The sequence below is a fragment of the Mus caroli genome, unplaced genomic scaffold (genome assembly GCF_978045245.1).
Source record: "Mus caroli unplaced genomic scaffold, Mus_caroli_1 scaffold_18, whole genome shotgun sequence".
NCBI classification, from domain to species: Eukaryota; Metazoa; Chordata; class Mammalia; order Rodentia; family Muridae; genus Mus; species Mus caroli.
This window is the reverse complement of record NW_028227273.1, coordinates 41,753,845-41,774,766: the sequence shown is the minus strand read 5'-3', so window position 1 is coordinate 41,774,766 and position 20,922 is coordinate 41,753,845. Positions and strand designations below refer to the sequence as shown.

The window sequence follows — 20,922 nt, the reverse complement described above, 5'->3', positions numbered from 1 at the left end:
TCTCTCTCTCTCTCTCTCTCTTCTCTCTGAGAACTGAACATCATCTCTCTGTCACCTTGGACAGGAATGCTGAGTACTGTGGGCAGAGGGAGGCAGGGAACAGAAGGGCCTCACAGAGTTTCCACTGTCTAAATGAAGGATTTCCACTGACGTCATTTTACTACCTATTTACACCCCACTTAAGTCTCTCAGAGAAAAGTGGATAAGAGATGAAAAGTGTACTCCTCAATTGGCTCTGTGGCTCTATTATGTGGCAAACAGTTATTCTTTTACTAATGTGCATTGTAGCAATGTGAGTTATAAGGTATTTTTGTGAATGTGCTTCATTTATATTCTTATCCAAAATACCACTAATACTGTTTGCAGTGCTGTAATGGTGAAGATGATAAACGATGGAATAATTGCTTGCTAAATAAAGAACTTTATTCCTTCTCTCTGAAGATATCTTGAGTCAGCTAAAAGAACAGTCCACATTTCATTCCCATTTAGCTGGGAATGGGAAAACTTTATTTTATAGTTGCCATATCAGTAAAATATAATTGACCCTTATTGGCATGATCCACTCCTAATGCAGATAGTATTCTTAGCAAATGTGACAATGTAAGGACTACTTTTCCAACTTTAATTCTATGTGAGAATCTCTTGTGAATGAGGAAGCTGATGTGATGATCAGCAGGCCCACGGAGTACAAATGCTCCTCTCTCTCCCTCTCTCTCTCTCTCTCTCTCTCTCTCTCTCTCTCTCTCTCTCTCTCTCTCTCTCTCTCTCTCTCTTAGAACTGAACATCATCTCTGTCACCTTGGACAGAGATGTAGAAAACTTCCCTACCAGCCCATCCTGGTGTCTATAAGATTGCAGGGCTGAGAGTACATGTGCAGGTCCATACACTGGCTTATAAATTCTGGTCTGTGCACCAACGACACAGTGCTGGTAAAGTTCTACCATTCTTGGCCACTGACCTCTGTATAGTTTAGAATGTGTGGTCCACCTGATTGTCCCATGAAGATTTTCTTCCTTCAACTTCATAGTAGTCAAGTCCTTGATAGTTCAGTTTCTTGATGGAATTTGATGAGAGTAAAGAGGGGTTACTAACAATGCCTCTGTACTCCTGATAAACTTCTCAGATCACTTCTAAAAACAGAGACATCAACCTTCCATGACGGCCTTGTCCTCAACAATTCCTGCCCTAGCACTATCAGTCAGAATTCAGGGGATGCACTAAACTGTGCATGAGCAAAATAGAGGAAGGAAACCAGAAAGAATCCTTTTTCAGGAAAAGAATTTTAGAGACTTTTAAGATCTTTTTTAAGTTAGCAATTCAAAATGATAAGTTTTATTGTGATACATCCATACATGTATATTTTGTTTATATTTTCTCTGTCCATGGAAATTCTCATTGAATAATTGAGGAGTTGTGTAAATGTCATTCTTGGGGGGAGGGTTCTATGCCCCCCCTTTGCTCCAAAATAACTACAGGGAATTTCTATGTCCTCTCTAAACCATTTTAGCTCCAGAGAAAAGACAGACCTGGTATTTTTATTAATAAGCTGTAAGCATTAATAGCTGGTCAGATTCTGATCTATTCTAACATGGTTAGGCTACTACTACCCAGTCAAATAGTCCTTTACCTGCCTCTGAGTCTTGCCTTGTCTCAGGCTGGTACATGTGTGTCCTCATGGCTGCTCTATCATTGAGATCTATTGACAAATCCTCCATATCCATCTGCATGGTCTTTCTACACCTCTTTCGCCTAGTGGTCCTTCTCTATTCACTGGTTTCCTTTGGGACCCCTGGTCTGGGATTGAAAGTCTCACCCTAACACGTCTGCCCAGTTAGTAGGCTGATAATCTCTTTTATTAACCAATCAGGGGTGATGGAAAACAATTTTTATATAACATAGAAACCACAGATGTTTGACAGTGCCTTCATCTGGACTACAACAAGATGTCTGGGTTCAGCAACTGAATACACAGTGCACAAAACCATCTCCCAAGAAAGTTGGAGAACTTTAGGATAATATGAATTAAGCAGCCTGTGCCAAGTATGACCATTTCTACTTTCCTGGCTTCTTCAGGCATTCCAACCTAGACAGTCAAATCTGAAGACTGTATGCTATGATGCACATATGCAGTTCGTGTTCAGTTATCATGTTGACTTTCTGTAGCCTCTTGATTATCTTCCTCTTTACCTCTATTCCTTCTAGTATTTGCTATAGTGATAGTTTTGGTGGACATGGGTTCCCTTGGCCTGTTAATACCATGGAAAGTTTGTCTTTCTCCTTAAAACCTGGCAGCTAGTGCTGCTGAGTTAAATAATCTGGATTGACATAAATATGGATTTATTACTGGTGAACCATCTCTTCAACCTTCTAAAAGTATCATTTTCTTTAATTGGTTGCTCCAATTCTTTTTCATGTCCTGATATTCTGTGTGACTTAGTCTGCTGATGAGACTTCACTGCATTTTTCATTTCCATGTTCAATTAGCTTGTCTCTTGGTGCCTTTGTTGAATTCAGACTCATTTTTAAAGTTCTGACTCACTTTCATTGCTCCATTCAGTCCATGCTGTGTGTTTTCCTTGAACTTCAATTAAAGAGGGTTTTTCCCTCTTGTCCTCTTTCATTTCATTCAGATGTTTATTCATCTCCTCTTTAAGCTTCTCAATTAACATATTTATAGTAGTACTTGTAAATTCTGTCTCCAGATTCATCTTGGTAGTTCTTGATGGAGAAAATTCTTATAGGATAACTAGTCTTTGGAGAGAGATATTTTCTTGGGTTTTCATATTTCTTTTATTTTTGTGCTAGGACTTAAACATCTAGGGTGAAGTTTTAGTGCATGCTTGGTTCAGATTCTGGTTCACCAGTGTTGAGTGGGAGTTTAGCTCTGTATTTCTGTTAGCCTATCTTTGCTGATTTCAAGTCCCATAGGAGGTATTTGAAGCTTACTCTCTCATACACTCAGTGAGGAGGCTGGGGTCATTTCAATTTGATGCCTACTGGGGGACCTTCTCTAGAGTGAAAACAGTTGTGATGCTTGAGTCAAGTCTTAAGACAATCTGCCAGGGGGACTCAAACTGATGACTCTGTGGCTGTTTGCTGGAGCAAAGTATTTAGGCAGGTGTCATAGAGGGTGGGGCCAAGGAGACTTAACCACCAGCACCCAAGATGGCTGCTAGCTGCTTGAACTGGTTCCAGACAATCAGGGTACAGAGAACCTGGAGAACAGGAGGTTACTAAGGGATCATTCTGACAAATATTATGGGTGCAGTTCATTGCTAGGCCTGAGCCTGGAGAGAAGTGAAACCACACAGGTGATGGGGCACGGATAGGGCTACAAGGACTTCCCAAGAGAATCCTCCTGATGCTGGAGCTGGGAATGAATCTAAATTGCAGCTGACCTCCATTTTTCATATCTGATTTGTAACACTTTTACATTCCCAATTTCTACAACCCTTGTTTGTTTGTTCCTTTGTTGTTTGTTTTCTGTTTGTCTGAATACCCATTAGTGATAGCTAGAAGATAGCTGTTTTCTAGAAGATATAAAGTCTATTGTAGGAAGAACTTCAAGTTGCCCAGACCTTTCAGTCTCCTGGAGAAAGGGCATGGTGTTAATAAATAATTTTTCATCCTGAAATTGAATTCACATTTTCGCTGGGGAGAAAATGACCAAGCATTCGGAATTCTTGGAAGATCTAAAACCTCCAAAAGATATAACCAGTGTAGAGTAACCTAGTACCATACATTTTATGTGGAGGATAGGAAACCTGCTTGATAGCAACCATCAGTTCCTTTAATTTCATGTGTAGCATTTAGTCTTTCTGCCCAGGAAACTCATTTCGTACTGGAAGAAATACATGGAAAGTTCTGGAGAACTAGGAGTCTAGAAGCTAGTTGTCTTAGTTTGCTTTCTTTTTTTATTTAATTTTATTAGGTATTTTCCTCATTTACATTTCCAATGCTATCCCAAAAGTCCCCCATATCCACCCCCCACTCCCCTACCCACCCACTCCCCCTTTTTGGCCCTTGTACTGGGGCATATAAAGTTTGCAAGTCCAATGGGCCTCTCTTTCCAGTGATGGCCAACTAGGCCATCTTTTGAAACATATGCAGCTACAGACACGAGCTCCGGGGTACTGGTTAGTACATCATGTTGTTCCAACAATAGGGTTGCAGATCCCTTTAGCTCCTTGGGTACTTTCTCTAGCTCCTCCATTGGGGGCCCTGTGATCCATCCAATAGCTGACTGTGAGCATCCACTTCTGTGTTTGCTAGGCCCAGGCATAGTCTCACAAGAGACAGCTATATCTGGGTCCTTTCAGCAAAATCTTGCTAGTGTATGCAATGGTGTCAGTGTTTGGAGGCTGATTATGGGATGGATCCCCAGGTATGGCAGTCTCTAAATGGTCCATCCTTTTGTCTCAGCTCCAAACTTTGTCTCTGTAACTCCTTCCATGGGAGTTTTGTTCCCAATTCTAAGAAGGGGCAAAGTGTCCACACTTTGGTCTTCCTTCTTCTTGAGTTTCATGCATTTAGCAAATTGTATCTTATATCTTGGGTATCCTAAGTTTCTGGGTTAATATCCACTTATCAGTGAGTGCATATTGTGTGAGTTCCTTTGTGATTTTGTTACCTCACTCAGGATGATGCCCTCCAGGTCCATCCATTTGCCTAGGAATTTCATAAATTCATTCTTTTTAATAGCTGAGTAGTACTCCATTGTGTAAATTTACTATGATAAAACCCATGACCCAAAACAAGCTTGCAGAAGAGAGGGTTTATGTATATTATACTTTAGCGTCACAGCCCATCAAGTGAAGCCAGAGCAAGAGCTAAAGGCAGAAACCTGGAGGTAGGAACTGAAGCAGAGATGGTGGATAACCAGGCTTACTTATTTGCTTTTCATTTTGCTGTCTTATTACCATTCTGATACAGCACAGGATCATGGGCTCTGAGGTGGCATCACCTACTGTGGCCTGGTCCCTTTCACTTTAGCCTTTAATCAAGAAAATGCATGAGAGACCTACTACTGGAAAGTCAGATGAAGTTATTTTTTTTCAATTGAGGTTCTGTCTTTGCAGGAGACTCTAGTTTATGTTAGGTTGATAAAACTAACCACTGTACAAGGTTTCGGGCAGAGTCTTCTGTTAACTGAATGGATGACATAGGCAAGTTATTTCATCTTCCCAAACTCTCTGTGGTTTCTTTCCTTTCCTGTTTTTTATTTCTTCTTTGAGATTTTCATGCTTGTGTACAATGTATTTTGTGCATACCACCCTGACTTTCTCCTATCTAACTCTTCCTGAATCTCCCACCATCTTTTCACTCTCCATACTTCATGTTCTTGATTATCTTTTAAGTATATTATCCACTGAGTCAAATTAGTGCTGCCTGTATACACACGGGTGTGTATATACATGCCTGTATATACACGGGTGTGTTCATCCATAGAAGCATAGCCATCTTATGGAAGGGTCTATACATACCTCTTTAAAAAACCCTGACTCTCCTGCACCCAGAAACCATCAGTAACCAATGGCTAGCTCTTCAGCTACAGATGAGGCCCCATGATGCTCTCCTATATTGATGCTGAAGTGGACTGGGTTGACCTTGTACAGGTCCATAAGACTGGGTTGTTGTGCCCCCACCCACTACTAACTGAAAGAGATTCATCCACTAGTACTAGCATGCTAGAGTCTGATTTGTTAAAGACATATTCTCGCGTTCTCAAGGTATTTGTTACCAAGTAGGTGTGAAATCCATTGTTGCAGAAGCTCTAGAGCCAAGTTTAGCTACAAATTTCTGAGTTTTAGCAGACTAGATAAGCATGAATCGTTACCAGAATTAATTTAGCATAATCACCTTTAAACATAAGTGATTAATATCATATGTAAATACATTTATTCAAAGTGTCTATAAGTGATAGAAAATTACTAACTATAAACATGCACATATGTATATGTGTATATATGTATATATGTATGTATGTACATAAGTGTGTTTGCCCCCTGTACCAGCTAACCTGCTTATAAGTTGCTGCCTTGCAAAAAATTTAAGAAAGGCATTATATTGTACTTTCTTTTTTTTTTTTTTTTGTTTTTTCGAGGCAGGGTTTTATATTGTACTTTCTTAAATCTCGTACTTTCTTTCCTATTTAGAAAGAGGGAGATTTTAAAGTACTTACCTTATGTGACCACAATGAGAATAAATAGGGATAATCCTGACTTGCCAAGGTACTAGTCAAGTACCTTGTCAAGGTACTCTTAATCAACAGACAAATAATGACGGTAACCATAATGCTAGCTGTGATATTTTGCCATCAAGTTTGCCCATAGTCTGCAGTATCAGAAAGTACCCAGAAGTGCATTACAAACTTTTATTCTCAAAACTGGCCCAGACTTCCTGCATAACATATCTTTGTTGCAGGAAGTATTAAAAAATAAACAGGTAAGGTCCGTGCTATACCCAGCTACTCTCTGCCTCAGTAGTAACGGAGCCTCCACGGTTAGCCCCATGCAGCGACGGATCACTGCTCTCTTGCTGCGGGTTCTATTCACATTCTCAGCCATCCACCCACTGTGGTCATCGGTCCCAAATCCCAGTAACCCTGTAAAATAAAAACTCTAGAGGCTTGCAATTTGTAAGTCAGATTTATTTCAGGAAATTCTCACCCCACACAATGAACTAAGAGCCAATTAATATTGATATAAATTGCCCACCTAGATAAGACAAATTGTCCTGCACTTATCCATCCCTTATAAGATATTCATAACTACCTATGGCTATTTAAAGCCATGAGGAATCTGGATCTTCTGGATCTTCCTTCATCATCCTTTCCTCTTCCTCTTTCCTCTCTTGCTGTCTCTGAAAACTCTTAACTCCATCTCTCTTTTCCCTATCCAATCATAGGCTTCTTACATTAATATTTAAATTAATTGGGAGACAATGCTGCTACATATCTTCCAATGAAATACAATGGTGACTCATAGACACAGGGATGCCTGAGAGGTACTAACAGAGAAAATACACCTGAGACTCCGATTCATATTAACCTTAAGTCAAGATACTGGGAATTGGGTGCCCAGTCACATCCCATGACTGTAAGCCGCTATCTCTCTCATCTTTCAACAGACATATCTAACAGGGGGATATCAAAACCTTTGGATACCACTGTTTATTCTCTACATCAAGCTGTAACTAATAGGATCTTTGAAGCACATTTTCATGTCTACCACAGTATCAAGAGCACCATAATTTTGTCTTGTTTTTCACATTTTTAATTATTCAGCTGTCTTATTTGTCACTGTTTGGGGAATTATTGCAAACTTATTTCTAAAATGCTTCTGATTAATGCATATTTAGGCAACTAAACAGATGCAGAATGGTCTGACTGCTTTCACAAAATTAAACATTGATGAAACATGTATTTGCACAGCAATAATGATGCCACATGTGCATAAATAATAGCAGATCTTCTTTTCTAATCATCTCAGGGGGAAAATGATGAATGGGAGACAGATTTAACAAACACTTCTGGCCCACCATGTGAATGATTTTCAAGTGTATTTGTGCGTGTGAATAAAATTATGCTAATTTATAGCATCTATTACCACATAAAAATATAAGAAATTATAATTCTTTTTTTAATAAGAATGTAGGTAATATCAAAGCATGTTTTGGAAATATGTCAAAAAATTCAGATCTCTTTTATAAATCAAAGAAAATACATATTTTACTTACCTTCTACATTCTGGGATACTTAAGTCATTCTATGATACATCTTTGCAACTCTAAGACTGAAATCTATCTAATGGCTAATAGCATCTCTCAATTTCATTGGCAATTTTTTTGTGAGTGATAGGAGCTTTTGTTTTTCCAACATAATATTTGTATTAATTATTTAGGAATTTCACGCACCCTAGTCACACTTTCCAGTCATCCTAGGTCTGCTGGTCCCCAACCCTTGGGAACCCCTGCCCTTGCAAAGAAAGAAAGAAAGAAAGAAAGAAAGAAAGAAAGAAAGAAAGAAAGAAAGAAAGAGAGAGAGAGAGAGAGAGAGAGAGAGAGAGAGAAAGAAAGAAAGAAAGAAAGAAAGAAAGAAAGAAAGAAAGAAAGAAAGAAAGAAAGAAGAAGAAAGAAAGAGAGAGAGAGAGAGAGAGAGAGAGGGAGGGAGGGAGGGAGGGAGGGAGGGAGGGAGGGAGGGAGGGAGGGAGGGAAGGAAGGAAAGGAAGGAAGGAAGGAAGGAAGGAAGGAAGGAAGGAAGGAAGGAAGGAAGGAAAGAAGGAAGGAAGGAAGGGAGACAGAGAGCGACAGAGAGAGAGAGAGAGAGAGAGAGAGAGAGAGAGAGAGAGAGAGAGAGAGAGAAGAAATAAAAAAAACCAACAACAGAAAAAAGCACAAAAGTCCAGTTTGTGTTGCCCATACTGAAGCAAAACTCCTAGAAGCCATCTCCTTAAAGAAAACAAATTCAGTAGTCCAGGACTGTGATCCCTAGGACATTTTCCCAGTCAGAAGACTTCAGTGCGTGAAGCAAAGGAAATAGAAAAGGTATCTTGTCTCTTGCCAGCAGTCAAGCAAGAAGGAAGTTGATGGACAATAGTGAAATCAAATCAAAGAGGATTTCACAGACAACTGCTTTCACAAGGCCAAAGGAAAGCAAGAGAACTCTGCTTGAGATAAGGAAAGACCAATAGGAAGTTAGCAAACTCAGGGAATCAGTGAAGCACCAAGACAGGATGGCAATGGCTCACTGTCATGAAGGTTGACACACACTAGTTGTGTCCCATGGGAGACAATCAACTTGATGTTGTGTCTCATGATGAACCTCAACTTGATATTGTATATGTTGTAGATTTCTATGTTATGTCCTGTGATAGACTGTAGACCTTCCCTTCCTGTTATGAGTACACAATGATCAACAGAGGTACTAGAGCGTGGGACCCTTTAGAAGTATCTTTTAGAAGACATTTTTTTCTTCCCCACAAAAACACACATCTTGAAACACATGTGTATTCCATTGAAGAGGCTTAAAGTGTTAAACATTCTGTTTGTTCTTTCAGGTAATATCAAGATTATCGAACAAATCTACAGTCTCACAGGTATGGCTGGCATTTGCTTTATATTCTTATTTTTATTTTTGCTTTGCTATGTTGCCAAGACTGACCTAGAATTTAACCACAGTCCTGCCTGTTTTCTTCTTATCACATTCTGATATCACAATTATACTGGCTTCATAGTATGAATTTAGTGGTATTCTTTCTCTTTCCATTTCATGGAGCATTTTAAAGACTGTTGATGTTATATCTTCCTTAAAGGTTTGATAGAATTTACCAGTGAGTTCAGCCTTTGTGTTTTCTTTGTAAGGAGGCAAAGATAACTCTCCCAGCCTCATTTCTTGCTTATATTGTTTATATCTTGGAAGAGCACATTGTCTAGAAAATTATCCATTTCTTGTAGATTTTTAATAATAATGTTTCTGGAAAAAATGCTCTGAGTCCTTCAGATTTCATTTGAATTATTTCTAATTTTATTAATTTGGGTTTTTTGTTTGACTGTGGTTCCTCTGTCTAAATGCTGGCATTTTCTCTATCACTTCAAAGTGCTAACTTTTCTTGATAGACTCTATGAATTGTCCTCTTGGGCCCCATTTCATCATTTTCCCTCACAATCTTTATTATTTCTTAATGTCAACTGCTTGTGCATTTGAATTGGGGTGATGCCACAATTGGAAATGAATCTATTTCTTGGAGTTATTTAAAACACAAGCAAGCCTGATCTGATCTGTTTGCTTCCCTCGTGTGTTCCATCTGTCCCTGTCATATCAGCCACATGAATGGCACTGCTCCTTATTGTTGAACAACATTAAAGCATGGTATGAGAAAGAACTTTTTCAGATTTTTGTTTTTTACCAGAGTTTTACAAGAGAAAAACTTTACTGATCCAAATAACATTTATAAATTCAAACCATCTGTATCCACATGTTGCTTTCAAAGTCGATTGGCTTTAGCAATGGTATCAAGGATATTATATTTAACAATCTCTCTCTCTCTTTCTCTCTCGCTCTCGCTCTCGCTCTTGCTCTTGCTCTCCCCCACCCCCCCCGTCTTTCTCTCCCTCTCTTTCACCCCATCCCGTGGTTTACAATTAAACATTATAGTTTCCTTCTCAGCTCTTTTTTCCCTCTTTTCTTATGAAATGTTCTCTTACTATGCTCCCATTAATGTGACTATCCTCTTTCTTTAAGTATCTTTTGTAATGATGGCTTTTTTGTTATGGATCACCTTCTATTTGCTTAATGACTTAATACACCTCATTTTATCTTTCCTGGTTCTTATGGTTAGAAATGAATGTATGGATATGATTCTGGTGTGTTTATCTTTGTAAGGTAAGTTAGCATTTGTTTCTTATATCCTGTTTCTTGCTCTGTGTTTCTGACACCCTGACTCTATTGTACTACAGGGAATTTCCTTTCTGGTCATGTTCATTTGGGGTACTAGGTGCATCACACATTCTGGCATCTCTTTCTTTCTCTGGGTTAGGGAAATTTTTGCTGCCATTCCATTCTACCCAGTCTCTCTAAGTTCAGTTATTATCTTTGTTTATTCTTATTACTGTAGATTCTTGGGATTAAACTTTTGATTGTGTCCCAAATTTTTGGACATTGCTATTATGTTCATTCTTTTTTTACCCAACTGATGTTTGATTGTAGTATTTTCCTCACATTGTGTTCCAACCTTGATAGTCTCTCTTCTACTTTGTCAAAATCTACCAATGATGATTGCCACTGTGTGTTTTTGCTTTGGTGCTGTTGTTATTTAGTTCACTAAGATTTTCACTTATAATATTTTAATTCTCTTCAACATCTTAGGGTTCTTGCTCATTTTCTCTTCCCTGTTGCTAACTTTGTCTTCCACACTGCTGATTGCCCCATCTGCCTTGGTGACTTTTTCCCTTGTGTTTCCTCTATAAAGCTTAGACAGGATATATCTGCTTGTTTGTGTTTTTTGAGGGCAATTACTGATCATTTTCACTAGTACACTTTGAAATCTTCATCTGAAGGTCTCTGGAGATGATTCAAGGAGTAAAATGCTTGCATAGAATGAAGATATTCCCAGCACCCACATCAAAGCCAAGCATGGTGACATGCATCTGTAGCGATAGTGCTGAGAAAGATGCCAAGAACTTGATTTCTCTCCATTTTAGCTGTCTTTGCTTTAGAAGTCTCCCTCTGTGTATGCTAGGGGTCTTATTAGAAAAACTGAGCAGGGACTTTCTGGAGATGAACTCTCACCCTCCTGAGACATACTACCTGGAGTGGTTATGGTTTGAGGTGGAGATGTTTCCCTACTAAAATTGCTAATATGGGAAGCAACCATAACACTGAGATCTGTACAGGTAGACAGTCTGACTTATACTTCTGATTTAGATATTTCTCCAATCAATTCTGTTCTCGATTTCATCAAGTAGATAAGTAAAGCTACCTAGTTCATTGTCAATAGGCCCAGTGATTGCTAACAATTTGTTAGCTAAGGAAAGAGGGAGCTTGTTTCAAGGAGTAGCCCAACATCTCTAGCATTGTAAATTATATTTTCATCGTTATCACTCTCCTAGTTCCAGTTCTATTGCTGTGCTAAAATTCTCTGTCAAAAAACAACTTGGGGGAGAAAGGGTCTATTTTAGATCATAATTCCTGGTGAGAGTCCACAACAGGTAAAATATTCTTAAGTGCTTAACTTAGATATCTAATATTTAATACCTAAGTTCCATAATCTAATATGCAATGTCTAATATTCTCTTCTTCCTATTCTTAATTTGAAGTTGAAGAAGCCATAACTCTTAAATATTATGTGCTTACCATGGCTATAGTTAGAAAGTAAAGAGTAGGACTTCAATGACACATGTAACTATGCACTTCACACAAGAGACAAATGATTTTGTCCTTCCTTTGAGACAAATGATTAATCATTTCTGAGTCTGAATTATAGCAGAGTACCAAGAAGCAAATTAAAGATTCCTTTAGCTATGACTATCAAACCTCAATGCAATCTCATGAGTAAGTGAAACAAAGTACCACTGTAAAGGAAGAGATCTGTAGTAGAACTACTTGGCAGTGTATAAGAGGCTGGCAGCAGAGTGAAGCACGTACCCCACATAGATGCCCCCAAACAAAGCACCTAGTTGTATTAGTTACTTCCTGTTGCTGTGATAAAGACCCATGATCGAGACAACTTGTAGAAGGAAGCAGTTTATTTGGGCTTAAAGTTCTGAAGAGATGAGACTCCATTGTGACAGGGAGGCATGAGAACAGGCAGGCATGGTGACCAGTGCTTGAGGCTGACTGATCTCACCATCAACAATAATCAGAAAGAGCAAACTGGAACCAGGGAAGGACTGTGAACTCTCAAAGCTCACCTCACTGATGTACTTCCTCCAGCAAGGCTGTGTTACCTCCTCAAATAGTGCCATGAACTATGGATCAGGTGTTCAAACATCTGAGACCATAAGACACATTTCCCATTTATATAGCATACTAGTTACTTTGAATAGAGGCCAGTGACAGGCTAGATATTTAATAATAGCAGAAGTTTAGGTCCTGTCTACAGTTAAGCTTGTAGGAAAATGAATTCTTCATATAAGTAGTATCTGTCATCTTAATTGAAAGAATAAGTTGGTGAGGGACTTGCTCAAGGCACCAAGACTCGTTGAAAAACTAGAACTCTGAGACTTAAAGAACTTGTAGAAGTACAAACAGTTTGTAAGTTATCAGTCAGAGGATTCTGTATAGAACCAATGGAGACTTCTTCAAACAAAGAAATGAATAAATTGTCAGTGCCAGTGTAAACAGATCTAATTAGAGATTGTACTCAAGGTTTTCTTCATTTCTTTGATAAGTTTGCCCTGTTGTGTCTTTAGCGGGGCAAGCTAATTTTTCTGCTCTACAATAAAAGTAGACAATGATCCTGTACAATTCCATGAGGGCCCAATTTTTGTTAAAGCACAAAGTTTTAAATGTTTTGGGAAACAAGATAAACAACAAAAAAAGTAGCACCATGAGTTTCCAATAACAAACACATAGCTTCACAGTTGGTTGCAATAATTATATGTATCTAGAAAGAAATATCTAGGGAGAGTGTTTTAGTCAAAATGGTTGAGGTATTAAGATTAACAAAAAATGAATGAACCAATACTTTATTTCACTTAGTGACTAACCTCTAAACTAAGGTAGGCTATGGCCTAGAAGCCCCCTGGGAGGCACCACAGTATTTTTGTTATTTCATTATAATTATTATAGATGCCACAAATCTAAATACACCATCGAACCAAGTACTGGATGGCATAATCACCATTGAAGTTCATAAAACTTAAATAACAAAAGCAGGTGTTTTCAGTGTTCACTATTATTTTCATTAGTAACTATTTTTAAGTACATATACACAATTGAGTCTGGAAATGAAACAGAGGCATTGAAAAATGATTTTATTCTCTTGAAATGACTAGTGAACATGCCTAAAGATCATGTCTGTCCCTAAGCAAGAAGCCTTGCAATAGTCAAGAGGGTCTAGACTTGCCTCCACCACCCCTTGCCTGGCTATTCTGACTTTACATCAGTTGTTTTCTCCATATTCTCCCTTTCTTGGCCTGTGAGACTGGATGCCCCAGTTAAAGGCACAGCGCTCCTGGGATGGATTCTAGAAAGACTGTACTTTTCTCTATATTTCTAGGCTCTTTCAAAGAACCAGGGTTTTGTTCTATTGTCCTCTGCTCCCTGCTTCTCCGCTGGGGTGCCTGGAGCGCCTCTGCTGGCTGCTGCTGGGAGAAGGCAGGACAGAGTCCTTATAGGATAGTCCATAGTTCTTGTTATCCTTCAAAGGGGCTGGAAGGGGAAACAGCAGGGGTTGGGACAAATGCTGTGATTCCAGGTTCCCTGTGTATCTGGGCGCCTCCAGCACACTGCTGAGAGTCAGTAACAGGTCCACACTTCCCCTCAAGGCATCCATGCACTGGGCAGGAAGGAGAAGGCAGAGCCTGAACATGGCAGAACATAGACTGATTCTGATGCAGAGTAAGAGTAAGTGCTTAGAGTGCTGAGGGCCTGGAGGACAGAAGATCTTCATTGGGAGTGGTAGGTGGTGACTCTTTAAGATGAAGGCCTTTCCTTCTGGAATGCTTAATGAGGAGAAGATCCTCATAAGTAGGTTTGTTCATACTGGCTTATTTAATGGTAGATATGAATACATATATTTTATTCAGAGTGAATGAGGTATTAAATACCTTTTGCAGGAAGAAAAGCCCAGAAAGAGAAGCTTATTTGGCTGACCACTTGGGGGCTATGTAGATACGTCATTAACACGGAGAATTCCAGGTGTTTATGCTAAGTGACCCAACACTTATGGTCCTCAGTGGGATGCTGTGGTTACATGTTCTAGAGTAGGGAAAGGCAGACAGGGAATGGCTCCACTCCTCCACTCCATTCTCAACTCTGAGAGTCCTGGGGCTTGAGCTCATTTGAACTTACCATGCTTATGCCTGTCTGGTAACAAGGTCCCACATGCCCAACATTCTGTCTTGATAGTGACTTCAAAGAACAAGGCAGCTGGAAGCAAGAAAGCTGACGAAGCTTCATTTTCCATCCATGAGGTCTAAAGTAGAGAGAAGACACTTTCATTCTCAAGTATCATGCTAATGCTCAACTTCACGTTCCTCTTAAGGATATTAAAGTTTTAAATCATACAACCCAAGACTGTGCAGTAAAATTAACATGTTCATATTCACAAGGGGAATGCCATCTATTACGATCATGAGTGGGTAACTGAGTAAAATCTAGGAGTAATGTATATACATCTTTTACACAGCTCCTCACCTAGATATTTTTAAAGGCCAAGGGAATGTTTGGGGTTAAAACTAGGAGAGCAGAAGAGGTAAACCTAGGCATGAGAACTGGGAGCCCTTTAAAACTTGGAAAATAAGAGCAGAGCATGCAACATTTATTAGCCTCTAAGGAATTTGACCTTTATCAGTAGGACCTCTGACCTGAATGGCGTGCCTCTTGGGAAGTCTTGGCAACTGTGCTAATCTGTCCTATTCACTATCTAGGCTGAGCCCAAGGGGAATGGAAGCATCAACAAGAGACTCCCATCCATTGTGGAAGATGAGGAAGAAGAAGAGGTGGAGGAAGAGGAGACGACCTCCCTTTCTCCTATCTACACAAGGGGATCCTCTGTCTCACATAGCAAAAAGACTGGAAGCAGTAAGAGCTATCTAGGCTTGAGCTTAAAGCAACTGGCCTCAGGAACAGTACCATTCCATTCACCTATCAGAGTCTCCAGCGCCAACTCCCCTAAAACCAAGCAGGAGGCTGACCCACCTAACCATGGTAGAAAGAAAGAGAAGAACCTGAAAGTGCAGCTTTCCAGCCTGGGTAGTGCTGGAACCCCAGAGCTTAGTCCAAGGTAAGAGGTCACCGGTGCATCAGTCTCCCCCAATGAGAGCCCACACTTCTGTATGTGCTCATGTACAGACTAGCACACACCTTGTAAATTATTCATAACATCACAACCTTGATTCTTCAGTTTTCCTGAGCCATGTGTGCAATCTTTTGAAACATATATGCACAGATGTGTATAATCCCAGCACTCGGGAGGCAGAGGCAGGTGGATTTCTGAGTTCAAGGCCAGCCTGGTCTACAAAGTGAGTTCCAGGACAGCCAGGGCTACACAGAGAAACCCTGTCTCAAAAAACCAAAAAAAAAAAAAAAAAAAAAAAAAAAAAGAAGAAGAAGAAGAAGAAGAATTGTACTTATTAGTATTTAAATGAGCTCACTTCTTTTTTGAACTAAGTTTCCTCTACTTATCATGATGCAACTTATAATTTAATTCACGATAAAAACAGAAGAGAGGAAGAGCCTTCTGGTTACTCCTTAACGCTGACATCTTCATGGAACAACAGGTTGAGGTGATGAGTGGCTGCAGGGTGGTTTTATTGTCAAGCGAGTCTGCGTGTTTCTGTGGATCACAGAGACTTGTCTCCTTTTTGTCCTTTTTAGTAACACTAGCTCTATTTTGCATTGAAAATAAAAATCACTTTAGAATAAACGGCATTGAGATGGTAAAAAGAAAAAAAAAATCATGTTCATGTCAAGGTGCGAAAAAGGCAATAAGAACCATCAGAATCCCTAACGGATGAGTAACCAAGCGAGGAAGATATCCTGAGTGCTTTCTAGTTTCACTCACCTTGTGAGGTGATTTCTCCATTACTTTTTTTAAAATGTCTTCAGTCTTCTTGCAATCCTAAGAAGCCACTTTTATCATCTCTAACTATAATGTTGTAAAAATAAAGCTTAAGACTTAAAAATTCTGCCCAAGACCTAAGCAAGAGCATGGAATAAGAAAAGCTGGATTCAAATTCTTTCTCTACTTGTAAACCAAGTAATTGTTTTAATACAGTAGCCCATTATCCTCTTGAAGAAAAGACATTTTAGCATCTGTATATTGCACATTAAGCTGAGTGGGAAGAAAGTGTGATAACTTTAGTTTAAAAACCTTTCAGAACTGGAAGAGAAAGGTGTCTCTGTGCCAGGACGACACACTTGTCAAATGAGGGTTTGTTCACATGGAGAGCATTTTCAGGCCACTTGCCAAAATGCTATAGTTTCAGTAAATGACTGGAACTTTCCTTTTTGATTTCTGTTATCTTTCTGTATAGTGTTTTTACAGTACACTTGTATTTGGCAGTGAGCAAATTAGACATCATTTACCAAGGAAAAAGGCTCAACTCCTCAGTGATTTTAAATACTGAGCTGAAGCTGGAGCTTGGCAGAACACACTTGACTGGTACGCATGAGGCCCTAGCTTCAGATCCTAGAATAAAAATAACAAAAATATTGATAGAATAAATGAAGTTCTTTAATGCTCAGGTAGGTAGTTTCAGGGCTTTGTCTAGAGGTATCATTAAATTTTCTTTCCTCTGAAGCTTCATTCGTTAAAAGTTAAAACATTTTTTCTTGGATGAGAGTAAAAGTGTGTGTGTGTGTGTGTGTGAACCTGCTTTTTATATCTGAGAATAAATAAGTCTAATTTCTATAGCATCAATGCCTAACAAAAATAAAACACAAGATAAAATGTGAGCCACATATGTAGCTTTAAAGTCTCTAGTTGCCACATTTTAAAGCAAGTAAATTCTAATGCAGTTCACTTTGGTATAGACTCTATATATACATACCATATATCCCAAATATTATTATTTTAAATGTGAAAAAACATAGAAATCCTTAAAGAACTCATGGCTCTTAAAATATGTCTTCAAACTCTGGAGTGCATGTTACACACCGAGCATTAGCAATCAGACTGTGAAGAGGCATCTCAGAAAGTGGTTTCCAAGGTGCTGCCATAACTTTATAGCGCTCAGAATTTGGAGATTGAACACAAAATGTCTTAAAGGTCTCATAGAACTTCTGGAGTTCATAAATGTAAGTGCAGAGCCAACTAACTGTCTGACCTTGGCACAGGATCGTTGATGGAATTGAAGATGGTCACAGCAGTGAGGAAACTCAGACTTTTGACTTTGGCTCTGAACAGATCAGGCCAGAGCCCAGGATTTCCCCTCCCCTTGCAGGTAAGCACCTGACTAGTCACCTTTAGCGATGATATTTCTTGCCAGTGTGTGGTGTTTGCCACTGTTGCCTTCTGATCTTATCTGATTCTTCATGGCATTCAGTGAGTTGACTTAAATCTATAACGTCTCCAGGTACTGAGGTCATTGCTTGTAATTATCCTCTGCCCAGGACCCATGTCCTGCCATTTGTCATCACTGGCAAACAGTGTCTGAAATTCATCAAAGGTTACCCCTACTTCTAGACAAATTCACATCAACATCACCAAAAAGAAATATCATGTTCATTGTGTACTCTGAAAAATGTTGATAGTGCTTAATCATTTATTTGGTGAGAGGTTATACACTTACAGACTGTGAGAATAAACAATGTTAATGATGTAAGATAGTTGAATATGAAGCATCAACCTGTAAGGATGATGAACCAGTGTAAAGATACCCCTATCTCAAGCCCAATTTAATCTCTTTCCCCCTCTGCCAACCTCAACCACAAAAACGATCAGTCATAAAGGACATGATCAAGGCCACAAGTGACAAGAAAACTCTAACCAGCAACCTCCTGTGTAATCCTAACCCCAAGAAAGACCATTGAATGAACAGATTCAGCAACAGGAATAGGACTCCACTGGTCAATGAATTCAGGAAATTATTTGGAATTAGCAGTCCTTCCTAGTACTCATTTTCTTCTGGGAATAAAGAAACGGTCCACATAAGACTTGATGCAAAGCTGGGCGTGGTGGTGCACGCCTTTAATCCCAGCACTTGGGAGGCAGAGGCAGGCGGATTTCTGAGTTCCAGGCCAGCCTGGTCTACAAAGTGAGTTCCAGGAGAGCCAGGGCTATACAGAGAAGCCCTGTCTCAAAAAAACCAAACAAACAAAACAAAACAAAACAAAACAAAACAAAACAAAACAAAAGACTTGAAACAAGAGGAAAAAGAGTAGTCTTACATCATTAACTCAACTAAATCGCAAATGTTGACATGACTTTGTTGGGACAATAGTCAAGGAAATAATTGTTCTATCAAACGGTTGTGTGTGCCACGAAAACCAGTAGTGAGACTCAGCAGCAAGGTTCTCTTTGTGGTCTCCCCAAAGGCAATGCACAGAGTCCTGTCCATCTACCCATCTTTTAGCGTCCTCTGTTTTCTTTTTGCATCATTAAGCCCTATACTCAAATATTTAAGCAACAATTTTTCTTTATTCCATCTCCTATGAGTCTTAGTTTTGCCTAGACCTTCGGTTCTTCTCTGTGGCCACACTCATACTTTGCCTGCATTGCCACCAAATTTTATCCCAGACTTCACACACCGCTTTTAATATAGAAAGAGAAGTTTTCGAGTGCGAGAATATTTGTATGGCTTAGCCTCAGTGCTTAAAACCTGGAGACTATTTCATACAGCCTTTAGCATGAAATACCAACTCACCGACTAATTGCCTTCAAGTGTTTCTTCCTTTTGCTGGGTTCTTTCTTCAGTGTCATCTCCTATAAGAAGACATTGACCTATTTATTATACATGATGAGAAATGGTTTGTTGATGGACTACAAGACATCTCTGTAAAACGGGCTCTTTTGTGACTACTTTGCTCTGTTCAAGTGATTTTTTTTTTCTTCCACAAACAACTGTTCTACCCACTACTGGTCAGAGAGAGGCTAATTCTGTCACAGTTTTTATTCACCTAGGTTATTTCAATTTATTAAACAATGGGTCAAAGGGCATGCATTACTGCCCCTTACTTACACATGGAGAAAAGAATTTGTCAGTTCTTTTCCTCCTCTAAGCACTGACTAATTTGTACTTCTTATCCTGGACAGAAAAAAAAAATGTACTTAGAAGAGTAGAGTAGGGAGGAACTAGAAAAGAGAACTAAAAAATGGACACAGTATAGTAAAAGACAGAAGCACACCAAAGAGATTAACCCCTCAAACAGGGGTGGAATGAAAGGCTCTCATGGGCACAGCAACCAGTACTTCCAATGGAGGCATGGTCAGTGAGTATGGAAGTGGTCAGTGGGGAATGACAATGCGAATGCAAACAGATGAGAGATTGGCTTATAACATGGTGATGATTGTGTCTGGGGACACATGCAGCCAGTAGGAACACCAACCTCCAAGCTGTGCCACTGGTCCCTAAGGATTCAGCAGGTGCCATCCAAAGAAGGAAAGGAGGTTTATCTGAGCCTGGAACCAAGGAACCCACAGAGTTCAGGCAGCAGGGAAGTTTGAAGTGACAGCTTGACCTTCCCCCAACCCAGCAGCCAACCTGAAGCTTGAATACTCAGTATATTTCGGAAGGGCTCACTCTCTGTGTGTCACTTTTCAGAATCAGAGATCGGAGCTGCGTTTCTGTTCATCAAGGCTGAAGAAACCAAGCAGCAGATTAACAAGCTCAACAGTGAGGTATGGGGGCAGAGGGGGTGGATGGGCAAAGGAGACAGAAACTCTACCTATAGCAGAAGCAGTGTGGTATAAAAACCAGCTTGTGCCCCTGGAGCAAAACCACCTGAGCCTCACAGAGCCCTGGGACTTTTGACCTTTCATATAACCAATCCAAAAGCTCCATTCCCTGTTTGTAGGTAGGGAACAGTAATGCATGCCCTTTGCCCCATGGTGGAATTAAATGAAATAATCTAAGTAAATAAAGTGAACAGTAAATACATGATCATTTTATAATTCATGGGAGTATTCCATCCTGGTCAGAAAATGGTCTAAACAGCTACACTTTTCAGTTTTCAGTGAGCGAGTTTGTGGAACATGTAGTCAAAGACCAGGCACCAGGCAGCAGACAGACAGAAGCTGTAGACAGACAGCAAAATACAATCACCTCAGACTCTTACACATTCATCAGAGAGATGTGGAGTAGCCACAGTTGGAGAGGAAGCAGAAGCACCTTCATGGAATTGGTGTGTACAACACACAGCAGAAATACATGCACTAAGGGAGCCCTGTCAAGTGGCTGGATGGAGCACCCACTACGGGACCTGTGCAGAGCAGGAGGTCTGTCCACGGTTGAGTGTCTGGCTTCCTAGTCCCACTGTAGGTGTTTTTATAATAGGAACCTCTCTCAGGAATCATTTATCTTGCCTTTGCTCTCCAAGTTACATTTTTTACATGTCTTTGTCTGTTTGCTGTCTTCTCCTCTTTCTGTCACAGACTCAGGGTCCTGCCTACCCCAGAACAGGGACTCTTAGGAGACACTTGATGTGAGTGTGCTTGAATCTGGCACCCTTGCTGGTACAGTCGCTTTCCACAAACTTAACAGCGTGTGACAACATTTTGTCTACAATATAAGATATACTCTGATATATTTTATTTAAC

The 20,922-nt window shown here is 39.7% G+C and overlaps 1 protein-coding gene across 3 annotated transcripts in view; it reads left to right on the top strand.

Annotated features, from left to right (window-relative positions):
• The window catches only part of Kcnh8 (potassium voltage-gated channel subfamily H member 8), a 367,560-nt gene that overhangs the window by 330,229 nt on the left and 16,409 nt on the right, over nt 1-20,922 (top strand). For all 3 annotated transcript variants that reach the window (XM_085832922.1, XM_085832923.1, XM_021149362.3), the window contains 4 exons: nt 9,058-9,096; nt 15,092-15,447; nt 17,502-17,608; nt 19,928-20,004. In XM_085832922.1, coding sequence (XP_085689048.1) covers nt 9,058-9,096; nt 15,092-15,447; nt 17,502-17,608; nt 19,928-20,004 — 579 coding nt within the window. The remainder of the gene's footprint in view (nt 1-9,057; nt 9,097-15,091; nt 15,448-17,501; nt 17,609-19,927; nt 20,005-20,922) is intronic.